The sequence below is a fragment of the Mauremys reevesii genome, linkage group 7 (assembly GCF_016161935.1).
Source record: "Mauremys reevesii isolate NIE-2019 linkage group 7, ASM1616193v1, whole genome shotgun sequence".
NCBI lineage: Eukaryota > Metazoa > Chordata > Testudines > Geoemydidae > Mauremys > Mauremys reevesii.
The window spans coordinates 81,445,640-81,465,835 of NC_052629.1; the positions used below are offsets into that span (position 1 = coordinate 81,445,640).

At 47.5% G+C, this 20,196-nt stretch overlaps 1 protein-coding gene across 1 annotated transcript; it reads left to right on the forward strand.

Moving 5' to 3' along the window:
- Positions 1-19,549, forward strand: C7H3orf18 (chromosome 7 C3orf18 homolog). Its single transcript, XM_039482012.1, has 5 exons — positions 1-441; positions 10,657-11,064; positions 15,303-15,328; positions 18,110-18,239; positions 19,059-19,549. Exons 2-5 carry the CDS (start codon positions 10,831-10,833, stop codon positions 19,137-19,139), a joined length of 471 nt encoding a protein of 156 aa, XP_039337946.1. The 5' UTR covers positions 1-441; positions 10,657-10,830; the 3' UTR covers positions 19,140-19,549.
- Positions 19,550-20,196: the final 647 nt, after the last annotated feature.

The following is a 20,196-nucleotide window of genomic DNA, read 5'->3' on the forward strand; positions in this document are numbered from 1 at the left end:
CAAGTAGAGCAATAACAGCAGCCGTGGGTCTTCTATCTCCGGCACAAGCAATCTGAGTTCCAGTGCCAAAGGCGGCTCGTCAGCCCTGTCTCCACCAAACCAAGAATTATCCATCTGCTAAGGTCGCTCTCTGCTGTCCATTGGAAGCAGCTTTCTGTATGAGAGGGCAATTTGCTTCTATCCCCCAGCGTGCACACACTCACACACACATCACCCAACCTTTTGCACTTGTGCTCTTGTCCCAGTTGTGGTAGGAGACGACGAGGTTAGACAAACAGACAGCAGCTCTCCGGGGACAAGGCCAGCGGCTACTGTGTCTGTGTGGGCTGTGGGTACTCCCCCTGCATGCCGGCTCGAGAGGCTTGGCCTGGGCTACTCTTCCAGTCTGAGACGGACACTGGAACCAGAAGGGGACTCGATTCCTCATCTGGGAGGAATTAAGTAAGTGCTGATGTCACGGTTTTGTTCAGGTGGTTGGAGGGGCATGCACCAGCTTATTACACTGAAAGTAGGTGGGAGGGGGATGAATCCAGAGCAGGCCACTGGGACTGAAAGCTGGTGTGAGAAGCAGTAGCATCAGCCTGGCCAGAAACAGTGAAAGCATATTGCTGTGTGAATATGGATCATACAGCAAGGAAATGCAGCTACTTCTGGGGTGGAATTTGACAGCCATCCTGTACCAGCAATACTGTAAAAAGATATTTTTAGAAGAGGGAGTGAAGAATAACTTTAATTGAAAATGCAGGGGGTGCAGGCTATTTTATGTAGGGAAACTAGAAGTGATGGAGCTGGAATTTGGCCAGGACATTGGAGTTAATATAGGCAGACAATGAATTTCCCCCACCCATCCCCCTTATTCTAGTATGTCAAATCCCACCCAAGACTGAATGAAACCAAGAGTGAAAGGAGAACTCTGCAGATGTTCCCTGCCTCAATTTCCCCCTCTGAGGTGGGTCCCCTCAGCCTTCCTCACACAGGGTGGAGTTAGCCTTCCATCCAAATCACTAACCAAAACTTAACCTGGGTAACAAGAGTCCATGCAAACAAAAAGTTCTTCTGCCCCCCTTGGACTCCTCTTCAGCCTGCCATCTGGGCTCAGTTCCCAGTCTCTTCTGGGCTCTTTTTAAATCTCTCTGCAATGAAGCCTTGACTCCCTTGCTCCTTCCAGCCCCTACTTCAGGCCCTTCCATGGACACCCAACTTTTTCCCTATGGTTCCTCCTCTAAACTGCATTCTCTGCCCTTTGAGGCCCTTGTATTCATCAGATTTTCACTTGACCACAATTAATCCTCTCTCCTTCGGCTGGGAGGTAGCTAATTATGGCACAGGCAGGCCTGGTCCCATTGCCCTTGTGACACCCTCTCATACAACAGGCAGACTTGTCTTCAGGGACATTTAGAGGAGTCAGGTTTGAAATTCAGCAGTCATGGATAATCCTGATAGAACTGCAATGTTGATTAACAGTCTCTCCTCCAGGAGAGACATATCCCAGCCTCTGCACAAGAGAATCTCTTAAGGCCCAAAAATGGTTTAGGCTGGGAAGGCTTGGCTCATTGGAAAAGTCTGAAGGGACACTTCCCAGTGCTCGGGGAAGTGACTGCCCATGAAGCTAACTCCCTGAAACCCTCTCTGCTCAGACCCCATCACCTTACTGTAGCAGCCAGCTCTGCAAAATTCAGTTGTCTCCTCTAGTCCTTGAAATGGACTTGGCTAGCTCAACAGCATCTCCCAGACCAATCAATTATCCAACTTTTGTGAGCCTTTGCAGAGTAGGGTTTGGGCAGATGCCATCCAACCACCTTCTAAGGGAGATCTTGTTATACTTCAGGACAGAGAGTGAGCAAATAGTACCCCCAGGGCAGTCCCTCTCCTGCCTGCTGCCATACATACAATGGGGAGAGATGTCAAGGTAAATTTTCTCAACAAAGTGCAATGAATGTTCCCGAGAGCAGTAGATGAAAGAGCAGACAACATGGCAGTCCTGGAGTTGGGGAGTAGGAGGAGGGGTAGGATAGAAGTCTGTTCAAGGGATGGCATCTCTCTCTCTCTGTAGAAGGATGGTAACCAGAGTGGCAAGGGGCCTGTGGGAGTCAGGCTGTGCCACAGAGGACTACATAGGAGGCTGAAGGGCCAGCCACCTATAGGGTGGTTTAAGAGGAAACCACAAGGTTTCACTCTGAAAACCCACATCCCATGAGGCTGCAATGACCAAATACCACTTGTTAGAGATGGTGGTTGATATTGAATATACTTCTCTTGGCTGATAGTTCCAGCCAGAGTAATAATGAACATCCTAATAAATCCTTGTCCTTTTTATCCAGACATCCCAAAGCCCTTCGGTAAATATCAGTGCCCTGCCATCCAGCTGGGGAACTAAGCACAGAGATATTAAAACTAAAATAGTCAAACCTGCATAGGCGCTGACTCCATGGGTGCTCTGAGGCTAAAGCACCCATGGAAAGAAATAGTGGGTGCTCAGCACACACGAGCCAGATCTTGAGTGTGGAATGTGATACAAAATTACTCAGAAACAATGAGGAGTCCTTGTGGCACCTTAGGGACTAACACATTTATTTGGGCATAAGCTTTCCTGGGCTAGAACCCACTTCCTCAGATGCATGGAGTGGAAAATACTGGAGCAGATATAAATACATGAAATGATGGGAGTTGCCTTACCAAGTGTGAGGTCAGTCTAACGAGACAATTGAATTAACAGCAGGTTACCATGGGAGGAAAAATAACTTTTGAAGTAGTAATGAGAGTGGTCCATTTCAGACAGTTGACAAGAAGGTGTGAGTATCAGTAGGGGGAAATTAGTATTGGGGAAATTAGGTTTAGGTTTTGTAATGACCCAACCACTCCCAGTCTTTATTCAGGCCTAATCTGATGGTGTCCAGTTTGCAAATTAATTCCAGTTCTGCAGTTTCACACTGGAGTCTGTTTTTGAAGTTTTTTTGTTGAAGAATTGCTGCTTTTAGGTCTGTTACTGAGTGACCAGAGATACTGAAGTGTTCTCCTATTGGTTTTTTAATGTTATGATTCCTGATGTCAGATTAGTGTCCATTTATTCTTTTGCGTAGAGACTGTCCAATTTGGCCAATGTACATGGCAGAGGGGCATTGCTGGCAAATATCACATTGGTAGATGTGCAGGTGAACGAGCCCCTGATGGTGTGGCTGATGTGGTTAGGTCCTATGATGGTGTCCCTTGAATAGAAATGTGGACAGAGTTGGCACCGGGGTTTGTAGCAGGGTTTGGTTCCTGGGCTGGTGTTTCTGTTGTGTGGTGTGTAGTTGCTGGTGAGTAGTTGCTTCGGGTTGGGGGGCAGTCTGTAAGCGAGGATAGGCCTGTCTCCCTACTGTTACTCACACCTTCTTGTCAACTGTCTGAAATGGGCCACTCTCATTACCACTTCAAAAATGGTAATTACTCAAGGTTGCAGCCTGCTTTGGACTTAATTAAGAGTTACAAAGGGATCTCACAAAACTGGGCAGGGCTGCCCAGAGGGGGGGCAAGAGGGGCAATTTGCCCCAGGCTCCGAGCCCCACAGGGGCCCCCACGAGAGTTTTTCGGGGCCCCTGGAGCGGGGTCCTTCACTCGTTCCGGGGGGCCCGGAAAACTCTTGCGGGGCCGGGCGCAGGAGCTTCTTCTGCTCCCGGTCTTCGCCGGCGGCGGGTCCTTCCTCCCGGGCGGAAGGACCCCCCCCCGACGAATTACCGCCGAAGACGGAGCGGGACCCGCCGCCGAGTTCAGCTTGGTCTTCGGCGGTAATTCGGCGGCGGGGGGCCCTTTCCTTCCGGGACCCGCCGCCGAAGTGCCCCGAAGACCCGCGGCGGGGGCCCCCACTCCGCCGAATTACCGCTGAAGACCGGGCTGCACTTCGGCGGCGGGTCCCGCTTCGGTGGTAATTCGGTGGCGGGGGGGGGGGGCCCGCCGTGGGTCTTCGGGGCACTTCGGCGGCGGGTCCCGGAACGGAAGGGCCCCCCGCCGCCGAAGACCCCGGGCCCCCGGAATCCTCTGGGCGGCCCTGAAACTGGGTGATTTGGCAACAAAATGGCAGATGAAATTCAATGTTAAATGCAAAGTAATGCACATGGCAAAATATAATCCCAACTATACATACAAAATGATGGTTCCTAAATTAGTTGTTGCCCATCAAGAAAGAGAGCTTGGAGTCATCTGCAAATTTATAAGAATCCTTCTAACTGTGCAGGTATCACCCTGAACTCATTCTCCAGCTTGAGAAGATCTAAAAATCATCTCCAATCATCAATGGGACAGACATAACTGAATAATGTAGCTGTCCTTAATGTGCATCAAGATAATACCAGGGACCTAGATGTAAATAAGATTGCTGACAGTTTCATCCAGAAAGCTACAGTGAGACATGATGTCTTTAAACTGGAAGGTTAGCAGTGGTGGAAGTAGAAATAATTTCTTGCTGGTACTGCACTCATGGGAGGGACACAAGGTGGGGCATGTGACCCCCCCCATGTGACCTCTCCCCACCCCCAGCCCGGGGCCCACAGGCTCTCCCCGTCCCCTCCGACACCCGCCTTTGTATATACAAACATCAACATGCTTAACTACTCACTTTCCCCCCAAATATGTAGTATTTCAGTCTGTTTATATGGAATATGGGAGTTGGGTGCGGAGCCATTTCAGCATATGTATGACTTATTAAAAGACAAATTTTAAGTAGAACTGTATCCTAAACTGCTTTATGGTATTGTACCCAAACATTTCATTTCAATGAGGGATTCAACTTCCTTTATAGGAACAGAGAGTCCTGTGGCATCTTATAGACTAACAGATGTATTGAAGCATAAGCTTTTGTGGGTGAATACCCACTTCGTCAGTCGTATGTAATGGAAATTTACATGCATCTGACAAAGTAGGTATTCACCCACGAAAGCTTATGCTCCAATATATCTGTTAGTGTATAAGGTGCCACAGGACTCTTTGTTGCTTTTTACAGATCCAGACTAACATGGCTACCCTCTGATACTTTATAGGAACAGACTTCTGAAACTCTTACCATTCCACTAAAGTGGTCCATAGTCATGCAAATACTCCCATTGTCTTCAGTGGGATTGATCAAATGATTAAGAGTTTACAGGATTAGGTTCCAAGTTTGTAAATTGTTCTGGATGAAACTGACAATGCCTGAGTTGTCAGATCAGAAGGCACTTCATTCAAATAAAGGTGGGCAGATGTGTGATAAGTCTTAGCTCCATTGCTAAGATGAGGAACATATTTTCAGCGAAGTTCTTGGCAGGTTCCTGAGGCAGCTGGTTTAAGGCCAGCAGTGTCCATCATTATAATCTTCACTTACAGTTTGCTCACTCACAAAGCTGGAAAATGAGGCATTTGTTTTCTTTGGGCTTGGCTACACTTACAATTTGCAGCGCTGGGAGTTACAGCGCTGGTCATGCAGCTGTGTAGGGCCAGCGCTGGAGTGTGGCCACACTGACAGCTACCAGCGCTGCACTGTGGCCACACTTGCAGCACTTTCCAGCGCTGTATTGAGAGGTGCATTGTGGGCAGCTATCCCACAGAGCACCTCGTCCCATTTTGGCGCTGAGTATTGTGGGAAGGGGAAGGAAGTGTGCGGGTCATTCCGCTTCCTGTTTGCCAGCGCCCCGTGGTGCATCGCTTCACATCCCAGCATTCACTCTTTCCGGCAGCGTTTGGCGCCATTGTGAGTGTCTTTCTGTACTCTCTGTGTGAATCGCGATTTCTGTGGCAAATGGAGCCCGAGCTGCTGAGGACTGTGCTGATGAGTGTCGCCAGCACAACACGTTTGGCAGTCGAGCTATTCCTTCAGCTCCAAAGTGACAGTGAGGAGTCTGACGATGATATCGATATCGATTCTCCTGCCGCGTGTGACACCAAAGTGCTTGTGGCATTCACGGAAATGCTCAGCACCGTTGAACGCCGCTTTTGGCTCGAAACAAGCACTGAGTGGTGGGATCACATCGTCATGGAAGTCTGGGATGACGAGCAGTGGCTGCAGAACTTTCGTATGAGAAAAGCCACTTTCATGGGACTGTGTGCTGAGCTCGCCCCCACTCTGCGGCGCAAGGACACAAGATTGAGAGCTGCCCTGACGGTGGAAAAGCGGGTGGCTATTGCAATCTGGAAGCTGGCAACTCCAGACAGCTACCGGTCGGTCGGGAACCAGTTTGGTGTGGGAAAGTCGACCGTGGGAATCTTTTTGATGCAAGTTTGCAAGGCAATTAATCGCATCCTGCTAAGAAAGACCGTGACTCTGGGGAGCGTGCAGGACATTGTGGATGGCTTTGCACAAATGGGTTTCCCTAACTGTGGAGGGGCGATAGATGGGACGCATATTCCTATTCTGCACCACCTGGCATCAGAGTACGTTAATCGTAAGGGGTATTTCTCTATGGTTCTCCAGGCGCTTGTGGATCACCGCGGGCGTTTCATTGACATTTACACAGGCTGGCCTGGAAAGGTGCATGATGCACGCATCTTTCGGAACAGTGGCCTGTTCAGGAAGATGCAGGCAGGACTTTTTCCCAGACAGGAAGATCACAGTAGGGGATGTCGAAATGCCCACTGTGATCCTTGGAGACCCCGCGTACCCGTTACTGCCTTGGCTCATGAAACCCTATACAGGGAAGCTTGACAGGAGCAAGGACCGGTTCAACTACAGGCTGAGCCGGTGCAGAATGACTGTGGAGTGTGCTTTTGGGCGTTTAAAAGCCCGCTGGAGATGTTTGTATGGGAAGCTAGACTTGGGGGAAAGCAGCATCCCCGCGGTTATATGCGCTTGCTGTACCCTCCATAATATTTGTGAAGGGAAGGGTGAAACATTCAGTGAGGCATGGACCACCGAGGTTCAAGTCCTGGAGGCTGAATATGCACAGCCAGAGAGCAGGGCTAATAGAGAGGCCCAGCACAGGGCTACAAGGATTAGGGATGCCTTGAGGGAAGAATTTGAGGCTGAAAGCCAACAGTAATGTTTGCTGCCTTGCATGGGAGTGAATTGCACTGCTTACACTGTTATTCTATTATCCATAATAATAATATGATTTGCAGTGCCTCTTTCTTTACTGGGCTAAGGTATCTTTCACTATCTGCTATAATAAAGACTGTTTTCAAAGCCAAGAATTGTTTTATTGAAAAGAAAAAAACTTCCTTGACAGACAGACAGACACACAACATTTCATGAACACAAGAGGGCAGGGGTGTGGGTTGGTGAACTGTACAGTCACAAGTTTGCATATGTCCTGTCTGGATTGCTGTTTAATGAATCCTGCACTTCAGGGTGCATATACTGCATGGTGATGGGGGTTGAATGCAGAGGGTAAGGGTGGTAGGTATCAGGGCTGGTTGGGGAACGTACAGGTGTTGGAGGCAGCTGGTGGTGGTAAGAACCTGGATGCTGGGGAAAGGCGGTTTGAGCTGACATTGGGGCACAAGGCAAAAAGCTTTGGGACGGGGGGGGGGGGCTGGGGGGCGGCCCGGGCCTGCTCTGCCTGCATGGCTACGAGAGCCTGGAGAGAGTCCGCTTGGCGACAGGATCTCTAGCAGCTGGTTTGTGCTTTTCCTCTTTGCCACAGCGTTTCTACGCCAATGTCTCTGGCGGATCATGCTTTCCTTCTCTCCATTCTTTCAATTCTTTTCTCTCTGTAGCAGAGTGATGAAGAACAGTTTTCAGCATGTCCTCTTTGCTCTTTCGGGGATTTTTTCTCAAATTTTGAAGCCTCTGTGATGTTGAACATCTGGGCAGTCCAGTAGTCAAGGTCACTGTAGAAACACAGAAATGACAACATTTAACACGGGCAGCATTGTATCCACTATCTCCAGACATGAATTGTTACACTGAGGGAGTTCTCACTTTAGCATTCTTTTCCCCACACGCATAACACAACAGAAGCCACGAAATGGTGAGTGAGGGGTGCTTACTTATACAGGGATAAGTGGGGCTTGAGTGATAGAGGGGAGCTGGTTGCTTCGGGTAATCTGGAGTGCTAGAGGGGTTGAGTGAAGATGCAGATGCAGGGGTGATCTTATCTCCCTATCTCTTCACTAAAGAGTCTCCCAACATTTTTCACAGGACTTAATCCTGCAAGATGTTTCCCTACTGCGAGACACTAGGGAACAGCGGGAGGCTCTTTTAGAGCAATGTGGATTCCGCCCGGGACCCTATGCGGCATGCTTGTGTTCAGAAATGGTCCCCCCACCACTGGCAGCAGAGTGGCGCGGACGCGTCACCGTCACTGGGACAAGGGACACAGTGGCTCTGCCTATAAACCTGCGCAGGCATATTGCCCACGCTCTGGATGAAACTTTTGCTGAGATAACTGAAGCAGATTACCGCGACGTGATACACCACATCAACGGGCTATTCCACATCTAGAGGCTGGCATGCATGCAGCCATAACCCCCCTTCCTCTCCAGAAACATTTCCACCCAGAAAATAAAAGCCGCTTACTGGTAACCCGCTCCTCTGCTTGTCCTTCTGCAACTGCTGGCTGCTGCGATTGGGTACTTTCCTCCTGGCTTGAGAAGAGCTCCTGGCTGCATGCCTCCAGGGAATCTGCGGTGTCTTCCCCCATCCCAGGAGCTTCACTCGCGGTTTCCTCTCCCCCCCCCGCCGCCTCCTCCGCCTCCTCCTCCTGTCCCCCAGCCTGCTCAGAAGTGTCCAGCGTTATCCTGGGATTGGCAGTGGGTCACCCCAAGTATCTCGTCCATCTCCCTGTAAAACGGCAGGTCGTGGGGCGGATCCGATCGGCGATTGCCCTCGCGGGCTTTGTAATAGGCACTCCGCAGCTCTTTAACTTTCACCCTGCATTGTAGTGCGTCCCGATCATGGCCCCTATCCAGCATGGCCCTTGATATCTGCTCAAAGATATAATTCCTACGGCCGGAGCGCAGCTGTGCCTGAACTGATTCCTCACCCCAAACACTGATGAGGTCCTGCAATTCACCAGTGCTCCATGCTGGGGCTCGTTTGCCGCGTGGAGGCATGGTCACCTGTAACTGATTAACTGATTGCACTCCACACCTGGCTGCAGCAAACAGGAAGGAGATTTTTAAATTTCCCGGGGCATTTAAAGGGCGGGTCACCTGAGGCAAGAGCAGTAGAGTGCAAACTGATGTGCAGAGTGGCTGAACAGGAATTCTGGGATAACTCCTTATTCCCTGGAGGACAATTAAAGCGCTGGTGAGTGTCCACACCTGCTGAGCAGCGCTGGATCACCAGCGCTGCACTCCTTATACCCCTGCCGGGATGGGTTTTCAGCCAGCGCTGCAACCAGGGAGTTGCAGCGCTGGTTGTGCCCTGCAAGTGTGGACGGGGTGTTGTTGCAGCGCTGGAAAGCCTCCACCAGCGCTGCAACTTGTAAGTGTAGCCAAGCCCTTTGTTTTGCTGCTCCAGTTAACAAAATGCATGTTAGACTATTTTGGCTGCAAAGAAGAATTTCATGTACACTGGGGACAACACCTGATTCCCATAAGGCTGCAGAACTGGGCTGACATCAGAATCCAAACATACCCTGGTCAGTACAAGCAGAGGCATTCCAATAATGATTTGGACTTGATGTGATGCAGTATGGATGTCATGGATAATTCAGACCAATGTGGAGAAACAGAATCAAAAACACTGTTTAAACATCTTCCGTCCCACCCACCCCTCCCCTCTTGAGGACTTCTGACCAACTACTAAACATAAACAAAGCCTTTATTTAAGTTTGTTAGCATATGTATTGTGCTGTTAAAGCCATTTAAAGAATGAATGCCCTCCCTAGCCACATTCTGCTCCTTTAAAGAGCAGAGTGCAACCCCCGCTCTCCTCCCCCGACCCAAGGGGGAGCTAGCCCCAAGTCTTTCTGGTACCCCGTACCCGTTAAAAATCTCTTGCCAGTACTGCGTACTGGAGGGTACCACCCTACTTGCACTCCTGGAGGTTAGTGAAGACAGCTTGTAGGTGATTGCAATGATTTTAATATACTGTAATTCATGATAATGTAATTATGTAGTTCATAACAATTTAATCATTATTAAAATAGTAAAGATACCAATATAGATGCATTCAATAACTAGAATATGAAATAAGTATATAAATATGCTGAAAATAGCCTCCCCCCGCAAAACTGGCCGACACACACACCTCCTCAAAAGTACCCACTGGCAAAACCAAGTCAGCACCTATGCAAATCTGGGAGTCTGAAATTAGGCACGTAAATCAATGGTCTGATTTTAAGAGGTGCTGATCATCCACAGCTCCTACTCAAGTCAAATTTGAAAGTGATAAGAGAAAAGAACCAGGCTCTCCTGACTCTCAGCCCCCTAGACCCCAGCATAAACGTGGCAATTGATTTTGGATGCCTTAGGTTTTAGAAGCTCAGCTTGAGAATCTCATGGCCTGATTTTGACATGCCCAGATCCCACTAACTTCAACTGGAGTTGGAGGCGCTCAGCATCTCTGAAAAGTCAGCCACTTTCCATCTACGGTGAGCACCCAAAAATACTCTCTAAGCCTCCCCTCTCCCCCAAAATTATATCTAATCTATCTCATACTCAGAAACAGTTTCCATTTCAGAAAATGTTGGTCATGTATCTTTAGGACTGTCACCTTGTGCAACTGTGACTCATAAAGCTTCTGCTTATCTCTCTCAAACACAGGGAGAAGCAACAGGATTCCCTCAAAGAAGGGCCAACAAGGAAGATGTTGCACAACAGTGCTCACAGGAGGGTCCTTGACAGAAGGGGAGACCCTATGACTTTGTAGCAGAAATCAAGGCATCCTGAGTGGGTGGAGACAGTTCAGTCAGAGAGGACGTGGGGTCCTTGTCCAGGATGAGTTACAGCACACCCTCTATACACGATTTGTACCGCAGCACCACTACCACCTCCGAGCCAGACCCAGGGTCAACCATGGACAGGGCTCTACCAGAAACTGCTACTGTAAGCCCTGAAACCACCAGCTTTAACAGCACCAAAATTCCAGACGTGGTCAGCAGTGAGCCCGGCCTGAGCACAATGCTCCTCTCATTTGGAATCATTACTATGATTGGGTTGGCTGTAGCAATGGTAAGAGAGACCCACTCCATCAGGCATTCTAAATACTTCTCTTTCTAAAGTAGGAAGGGTGGGTGTGATTTATCAACACTAGTTTTAATCCCAATAACTTGATTGAACCAAGAAAGAGCCACCACACTGGACAATCATACAAAAGTTATGGGCACTGAACGTCTCTGAGATCCACAACTTTTAACTGTCTTTATCCAGTGCTCAGAATGAACCAAGTCTGGGAGGCGTGCATAGGCTCCCAGTAGGAACCCAAATTGCAGTACAATGATCAGTGCTGCTGGGATCTCCCAGGACTGGGTGCCCAGTAGTTTTGAGGATGCCAGGAACCAGTTCCCATATGTGGTATCAGCATTTTTTAAAATAACTGAGGAGTTTATTTAAAAGAAAACGGGGCAGATTCTGCTCTGAGTTGCTCTATTCTATCTTATGTAGGTTTTTATACCATGCTTATCACTGTGGCATCTAAGCATCTTCCAGTAGTGCATTAAGCCACATGACTATCCATCTGTTATTTATGCTCTTATCCTCCCCCCAGAGGAACATGCATGTAGAGTGGAAAGTCTTGGTCTGGTAGGGTGTCTGTTTTTTTAAATAAAGATATACCTGTTACTGAGTGTGTGTTAGAAGAGGCAAGGTCAGAGAAATGTGCCTTGCACTTGCAGCAGATAGTGAGGTTTGTGATGGCTCTCAGTTCCTGGGGAAGTTCATTCCACAGTCTCTGCCCTTGCAGAAAGTTCTGTCTCCCTTGACTGAGGGGAAGTTAGGGGGGCCTGTCTAGCTTCCTGTGATATGACTGGACACAGCATAAGTGGGTCAGCACTTCAGATAACATGTGGTGATGCATTATTAGGCAGTGAAGTGTTAAGAGGGGAATGATCTCCCCTCCCCTTCTTCCCCGCATTGTCATGTTTCCTATCAAAGCCAGCTCCCGAGTAGATCCCTTGGCAATTTGGAAGTCAAAAGACTTCTGAATGTGTGGTGGGTTTCCTACATAACACCTCAGCCATCTCACATATGGAGAGTTAAAGAAAGGAGGAAGGTTCTGTGTTTGTACAAAGAAGCTGTTATCCATAACGGGCATGTCCCATGATGTGTGGTGTGGAGTCTGTCACACTCTTCCCACAGGATATTGAACAAACCCTTAAAATTCCCTGTGCTGCTCCACAGAGCCAACCCTTCTAGCTCCGCTATAGGTAGTGACTTCCTAAACCTTTCTTCTCACCTATCCCTGAATGGGTGTGTCACTCACGAAGAGGGCAGTGCAAAGGGCTGTGGTCCTTCTCTAATAGAATAAGCTAGTTTACCTTTCAGCAGAAGATGGGTGGTAACAACAAGAATAAGTTCTTAGGGTCAACTTCCCTTACAAACTGCAACAAGTTAATTTGTGGAACTTGCTGCTGCAGAATTTTCTTGCAGACTTTGGGTAAAGTTTTCAAAAGTGCCTAAGTGCAAAGACAAAAAGCAAGTCAACCTAGACCAGTGGCTCTTAACCTTTCCAGACTACTGTACCCCTTCCCTTTCAGGAGTCTGATTTGTTTTTTGTACCCCTAATTTCATCTGAAAAACTACTTGCTTACAAAATCAGATATAAAAATACAAAAGTGTCACAGCACCTTACTGGTAAAAAATTGCTACTTTCTCATTTTTACCATATAATTATAAAATAAATCAATTGGAATATAAATATTGTACTTACATTTCAGTGTATAGTATATAGAATAGTATAAACAAGTGGTATGAAATTTTTGCTTGTATTGATTTCACTAGTGTTTTTTATGTAGCCCTTTGTAAAACTAGGCAAATATCTAGGTGAGTTGATGTACCCCCAGAAGACCTCTGCGTACCCCCAGGGGTACATGTACCCTGGTTGAGAACCCCTGATCTAGACCATCCCTGTTAGGTGTTTGTCCAACCTTCTCTTAAAAACCTCCAGTTATGGGGATTCCACAACCTCCCTTGGAAGCCTATTACAGAAGTTAACAACCATTATGGTTAGATATTGGGAAAAACTTTCTAACTAATCTTGCTCTTGCTGCAGATTAAGCCCATTACTTCTTGTCCCACCTTCAATTAACATGGAGAACAGTTGATCACCATTCTCTTTATAGCAATTCTTAACATATTTGAAGACTTATCAGGTCCTCCCTCCCACCCCCAGTTTTCTTTTCTCAAGACTAAACATGCCCAGTTTGTTGTGTTTTTTTAAAACTTTTCCTCATAGGTCAGGTTTTCTAAACCTTTCATTTTTTGTGTTGCTCTCCTTTGGACTCTCTTCAGTTTGTCCACATTGTGACAGGTTAGATCACAGAAACTCCCTTAGGAGTTGCCAAGTGATGTGCCAAGATTACTTCTGCCCCTGCTTTCCCTGACAGCTCGGGAATCCAGCACCCTGTCTTGCTGAGCCAGACACGCCCGTCTGCTCCAACACAGACCCAGGGTCTGAATTACTTGCCCCAAAGCTGCAGACTTAACTGAAAGCAGCTTACAGAAGTGCTCTTGTCTTTAACACTCAGATGTCCAACTTCCAATGGGGTCTAAACCCAAATAAATCCATTTTACCCTGTATAAAGCTTATACAGGGTTTAAGTGGTTCCAAGTAGTAACAGACAGAACAAAGTGAATTACCAAGCAAAATAAAATAAAACATGCAAATCTAAGCCTAATACAGTAATACAACTGAGTACAGATAATATCCCACCCTGAAAGATGTTTCAATACGTTTCTTTCACAGACTGGATGCCTTCCTAGTCTGGGCACAATCCTTTCCCCTGGTACAGCCCTTGTTCCAGCTCAGGTGGTAGCTAGGGGATTCCTCATGAGAGCTGCCCCCTTTGCTCTGTTCCACCCATTTATATATCTTTTGCATAAGGCGGGAATCCTTTGTCCCTCTCTGGGTTCCCACCCCCTCCTTCTCAATGAAAAGATGGATTCCAGTTCAGGTGACATGGTCACATGTCCCTGTAAGACTTCATTACCCACTTGCCAGCACACAAGTATACAGGAAGACTTCCAGGTAAAACAGAGCCATCTACAGTCAATTGTCCTGGTTAATGGGAGTCATCAAGATTCCAAACCACCATTAATGGCCCACACTTTGCATAATTACAATAGGCCCTCAGAGTTATAGTTCATATTTCTAGTTTCAGATACAAGAGTGGTACATTTATACAAATAGGATGATCACACTCAGTAGATTATAAACTTTGTAATGATACCTTACAAGAAACCTTTTGCATGAAGCATATTCCCATAAAATCATATAGAGTGCAACGTCACACACATCTTTTCTTAAAGTGTGGCACCCAGAACTCGACACAATACTCCAGCAGAGGCCTCACCAATGCTTAGTAGAGTGAGACAGTTACCTCCCATGTTTTACATACAACACTCCTGTTAATACACCCCAGGATGATATTAGCTTTTTTGCAACTACTTCTCATTGTTGACTCATTCCATTTGTGATCCACTATAGCCCCAGATCCTTTTCAGCAGTGCTAACACCTAGCCAGTTATTCCCCAGTTTGTAGCTGTGAATTTGATTTTTTTCTTCCTAAGTGAAGTACTTTGCACTTGTCTTTACTGAAGTTCATCCTGTTCAATTCAGACCAAGCCTCTAGTTTGTCAAGGTTGTTTTGAATTCTAATTCTGTCCTCTGAGCTTGTTGTCGCCTGAAGATTGTATAAGCACACTCTCTACTCCATTATCCAAGTCATTAATGAAAATATTGATTAGTACCAGCCCCAGGGCAGACCCCTGCAGGCCCCTCTAGATACACCCTCCCAGGTTGACAGCAAACCATAACTACTCCAAGTATAGTCTTTCAAGCTGTTGTAAAGTAATTTATAGTAATTTTATCTGGACCCCATTACCCTACTCTGCTTATGAGAATGTTAGCTGGGACTGTGTCAAAAGTCTTACTAAAATTGAGATATACCACATCTACTATTTCACCCATCCGCTAGGCCAGTAACCCTGTTAAAAGAAGGAAATTAGTTTGGCTTGGCATAGTTTGTTCTTGACAAATCCATGTTGGCTATTCCTTATAACCCTATTATCCTCTATGTGCTTACAAACTGATTATTTCGTAATTTGTTCCAGTATTTTTCCAGGTATCAAAGTTAGGGTGACTGGTCTATAATTCCCCAGGTCCTCCTTGTTCCCCTTTTTAAAGATAGGCACTATCTCTTGCTCCTCTCCTCACTGGGACTGTTTTAATAGTGTTTCTCTTTCTCCTCTAGGTTCTCTATATCAGGAAGAGGAAGAGGTAAGTGCAGTCTGCTTTTGGGGAGTCTCAATGCTTCAAAACTAAGGCAAAGGCCAGGGAATCTCTAGCAGACAGGGAGGCCAGGGGAAAGGAATCAGATGGAAATGCAGAGTTCCCTATCTTTCTTCCCCCCATTGTAGATTTCCTTTTCAAAGCCAGCTCCTTGCCATTTTGGAAGCCGAAAGTCCTCTGAATGCATGGTAGGTTTCCTACACAACACCTAATCCATCTCACATACGGAGGGTTAAAGAGAGAGAGTTTGTACAAAGAAGCTGTTATTCATATAACAGGCATATCCTATGACCTGTGGAGTCTGTCACATTTTAGCCAATCCCGAACGCTATACTTACAGGCAGGGCTCCTCTGCTCCAGCAGCGTTACATAATGAGGTTTGCCTGGCAAGGCTATGTCTGCCAGACCCCAGTTCTCAAAAGCTTGGGCTTACCTTGACAAGGGCAGTGGGCCTACCTTTCCCCCTGCTTTCCTCTGTGTTTATGGCAGTGCTGCTAGGTGAAATGCTGGACTCCATGCTTTCCAGGGCAATTTCCTCTGGATCCTGTTTTGCAAGATACTAAGTTTCCTAGCTCAAGACTTAGTGGTCTCCCCCTCATCCACCCACCCATTAAGCTTGCTGCTGAAAATCAGAAGAATGGCAGACAGGGAAAGACATCTCTCCTTGATTCGCCTGCTATTTTGAAATGGACACAGACATAGGTGGATTTCTGTGCCATGGACTCACTTACTGATTGCTGTGGGCAATGCTGGGTGACCGAGACAAACGCAGGTTTGAGCAAGTATTTAATTGAGAGAGGAAAATCAAAATGTGACAGATTGAAATTTCAAACCACATGGCCGTTTATTAACAAGGGATAAGTTACAACTTGGGCCAGGGGGAGATAATTTATCAACTAGAAATACTATCAAGATAAACCACACACAACTTGAAAACAGTCTGTTTGCATCCAACAACAAGAACTAAATGATCTATGATCAACCGCTCACTAAAATTCAAAATAGACCCGCAAACTGAGTAAGCTGTGCACGCATTAACCGAATGTTGTGAAAGTAACCACAACAGTAATCAATACAACAACTTGATTCTCATATACTGTATACACAACTTTGCACCAAATAAGGGAGGAAAAAAGGGAAAAAAGAGAAGGAGGAAAAAAAAAAGGAAGAGGCTAAGCAAAGTGTTTACAGAAATTAAAATGCACATACCACACTCCAGGCGCAGCTGACCAGCAGTACAGACACATAGTGCATGACGAATTGAGGGGAAGTAATCCTAACACGACACGACACAAGCCGGCAAAATCCGAAGGAGACCCTGGCTCAAAGGGTGATCAGGCCTTCCAGCTAACACGCGGGCACTCCCGCCGTTTTTGGCACGAGATACAGTTTTATTCGAAGACTCTTACTCGTGTCAGCATCTAATTGGTCCCTAGCTCCTTCGCCCTCCAGGTTCCGAGCTGGAGCCCTCTACATCAACAGGAGCTGCACCCGTCACACTACTCTTTTGCACACGATACACTGGTATTGTAGCACATGGCACCAACTTGACCCACAATTGACCAGATAGAAGGTTCGGGAATAGGCACACAACACTATAATGTTGCACACCACACTACGGTGTTGCACATGGTACTAATGTGACCTTTTGACCGACAATTGGCCATACAGACGCCATGTTTGAGCATGAGTTTAGGGTTGCGACACTGGGCTACACACTAGGCAGAAAACTTACAAGCTGGTTCCCAAAGCAGAGACTTGAGAGAAACAGAAGAGGCTAAAGGCAGTGCTGAAACATTTAGTCTGTAAATACACTGATGGTTTAGTAGTCAGAACCCAGCCAGAGGCAGGCAAGGGTCATGCAGAGAACATGTCATCTGAGCCTTGGCCAAAAGGGACCTTGACCCTGCCTGGAACAGCTCAGGAATGTCTTCCTCCCCACAAAACGACATCCACACGATATGCTGGGGCTTCAACAGCTACACTCAAGTATGCCTGTTTCGTGGAGTCAGCAGTCCCTCTCATCACTGCTTTGTCTAGGCCAGCATGAAGAGAGACCCTTTGCGGGGTCAGGCTGCATTGTTAGGGTTAGAGCAGGTAAGCCACACAGAACTACAAAGTGTTTGTGTGTCCATCAGCTCCCTCCAGAGCTCCTTTTAGATTTTATGTACCAATCCCACGTTCCTCCTTCCCAAGTTATTGGCAGAGATTGAACTCAGAACCAGACACAGGCCTCTACCACTTGAACCGAAGATGTAATTCTGCCAGCAGTAGGAGGTTTTTATCCAACATGTGGACTAGCCACTGCGGGGTGTGTGGGGGGTGTACATCACACCGAGCCAGCGTGTTACATGCTCCCCCTCCCACATAAAGCTCATCCTGAGATTCTAGCTCAGTTTAAATCCCCACATGGGCCTCTGCTGTGCAGCCACAGGTTACCGGGGGTAACTAACCCTGCACATTCAGTACTGGCCTCTTCCACTTTGTCTAACCTAGTTAGCTGGTAGCAGCAGTTGGATCTTATCCTTGCCCCTGGACAGGGACATATCACTTAGTGAGTTACAGCCAAATACTCTCTTAACAGCAAGAAGCACCCTAGAATAGAAAATACACCCCTCCACACAGGCCTCCACTCACATCCATACACACGCTTCCGCAGCTGCCCAGCAATGGAGTGGGGAGGGAAGACTAACCATTTGTTTTTCACTCTCCCTCTTTCCTCGGCCACAGGTTTTGATGCTGCTCTTATGCTCTTCTTTCCGTTGGCAGGTTAGAGAAGCTGCGGCACCAGCTCATGCCCATGTACAATTTTGACCCCACAGAAGAACAGGACGAGCTGGAACAAGAGCTGCTGGAGCATGGAAGAGATGCTGCATCTTCCCAGGCCACCCAGAGCAAGGTAGTAGTTGCCTTCCACAGTCACATCACCCTTCTTTCTGCCCAACCCACTCAGAGATGTGCAGGCCTGTTATTACTGAGCTTGGTAAGTGCATTGGAGGTAGTCTTGTAATGAACACTGCATGTGGAGTAAGCCACACAGAGCCTTCGGGGACTTCATTAGCCACATGGCACAGGTTGGGGTGGAAGACCAGAGTAGCTTGGCAGCTAACAGGGAAAGGGGGAGGTCACAGGGTTGTCATTACAGAGAGATGGTGGGAGGGAAAATGCAGAATTTGGCAAGCTAGGAGAGGGGGAAGGGAGGGTTTCAGCAATTAGGGGATAGGTTTCCTATAGCTAATCTCTCAACATGCTGCAAGGGCCCAGCAGAGCATCAAGTGGAGTTGGAGCTGGTATGTGCTGGGAGTGGGAGCTGACAAAGAGCCCAGCACATGCAAGGTCAAGTGTGCAGCCCTTACACAGGCCATGGAGTAGGGCATCCTCACCTCATGAGCACCCCCTCCTCTCTAGTGACAGCATTGCAGGGGGTCCTGGTCTCTAGCATTCCCCCTTCTGGGCTCTCCCTGGGGCTGCAATGGCCTGTCTCAGGCCGCATCTTCTCCTGACTCCCTCTCTGGGGTTCTGCAGGTTGGTCATCCAGCCAGACCAGATAGAGTCTAAACCCCCTCCACAGGAGCACAAACAAAATCTAAATAAAAGTTGAAACAAATGATGAATGTAGGTAAGATACAGTGTGTAAGTTTATGGACAGACATGTGGGTTTGCATATATCCCTGCAGATCCTTGCCTTGTCTCATCTCTCACTGCTTCATTTTTGCAGATCCTCCTGACGAGCCAGGGAACCATCCAGAGACCCAGCCGTCTTGTGTTCACAGATGTCGCTAACGCTATCAATGCATGAACGACACCTGCCCCTGCTTTGGATCACTCTGAGATCAGGGAGGATGGAGCCAACCAGTTACATACCACAAGCATGGATGAGGATACCAAGCCTACTGACCACCCCATCATTTTGTGCTGCGACTGGGGAGCAGTTCTGGGCATTTACACACTTCAGGCAGCAAATGCTTGGTGGTGGCTGGCTGCAGCAACTTTTGGTACATACATCGCTACCAAAGGGCCCTGAGCTGCCATGCCCAGATTTCAGGAGCAATCCTGGTTAGTGCCGTCTTACCAAGCTGTGCAGGGATGAAGATAAACTGTCTTGAAGCTAAATCGGTCAGAACACAGGACCCTACTGAGTCATGGTATTGTGGTGGGGGTGGGAGCACTTGTTTTGAAGGGCTTTCCCAGTGATTTTTTACCATAACATTTCACGATTGGAGTCCTGCAGTGTAATCTAATGGTTTCCACAGAGCTTAGGCAGGTGCCTGGGGGTGACTTAAGCCCCCTTGAGCTGGGAGGCAGAGCAGCTGTGCCTGCCTCCTCAGCAGTGCCCATGAGCACATGATGTTATCCCCGGGGCAAGCTCATCTGTCTTGCCTCTTGTGCTGCCTAGATTGTTCAGAAACACACTCACAGGGCAGCACTCAGGGTTTCTGCAGCATGGGTGTTTCACTAGTTTTAAAGGTGAACCAAAGAGCTTTGGAGAAACAAATTGATTAAATAAATCTAAAGCGAGGAAATGGTTGAATGTCCCAGATCAGTGATGTAATAAGAATCACTGTAATATAGGGACAAGCCACTCAGCTCCTAGAAGCTGGGCCCTCTCATCTCCCTCTGGCTTAGCTAGGAGTGGCAGTGATTGGTGACCGGATACCACAGTGGTAGAATTAATATAATAAAAATAAATGGGCTCGGGTGTACTCCCACCCACTCCTGTGCTTCGGCCAAGGAAGATGGTTTTTACAGAGTAAAGTTTTATGAGGGAAGAACACTTAGAGAGAGTGAGTGAAAATATATCAGAGGGGTAGCCGTGTTAGTCTGGATCTGCAAAAGCAGCAAAGAGTCCTGTGGCA

Coding starts and splice junctions, on each gene's coding strand:
- C7H3orf18 (XM_039482012.1), top strand. CDS start 10,831: ATGAGTTACAGCACACCCTCTATACACGATTTGTACCGCAGCACCACT. Junction 11,065..15,302: donor TTGGGTTGGCTGTAGCAATG/GTAAGAGAGACC, acceptor TTTCTCCTCTAG/GTTCTCTATATCAGGAAGAG. Junction 18,240..19,058: donor CCCAGGCCACCCAGAGCAAG/GTAGTAGTTGCC, acceptor TCATTTTTGCAG/ATCCTCCTGACGAGCCAGGG.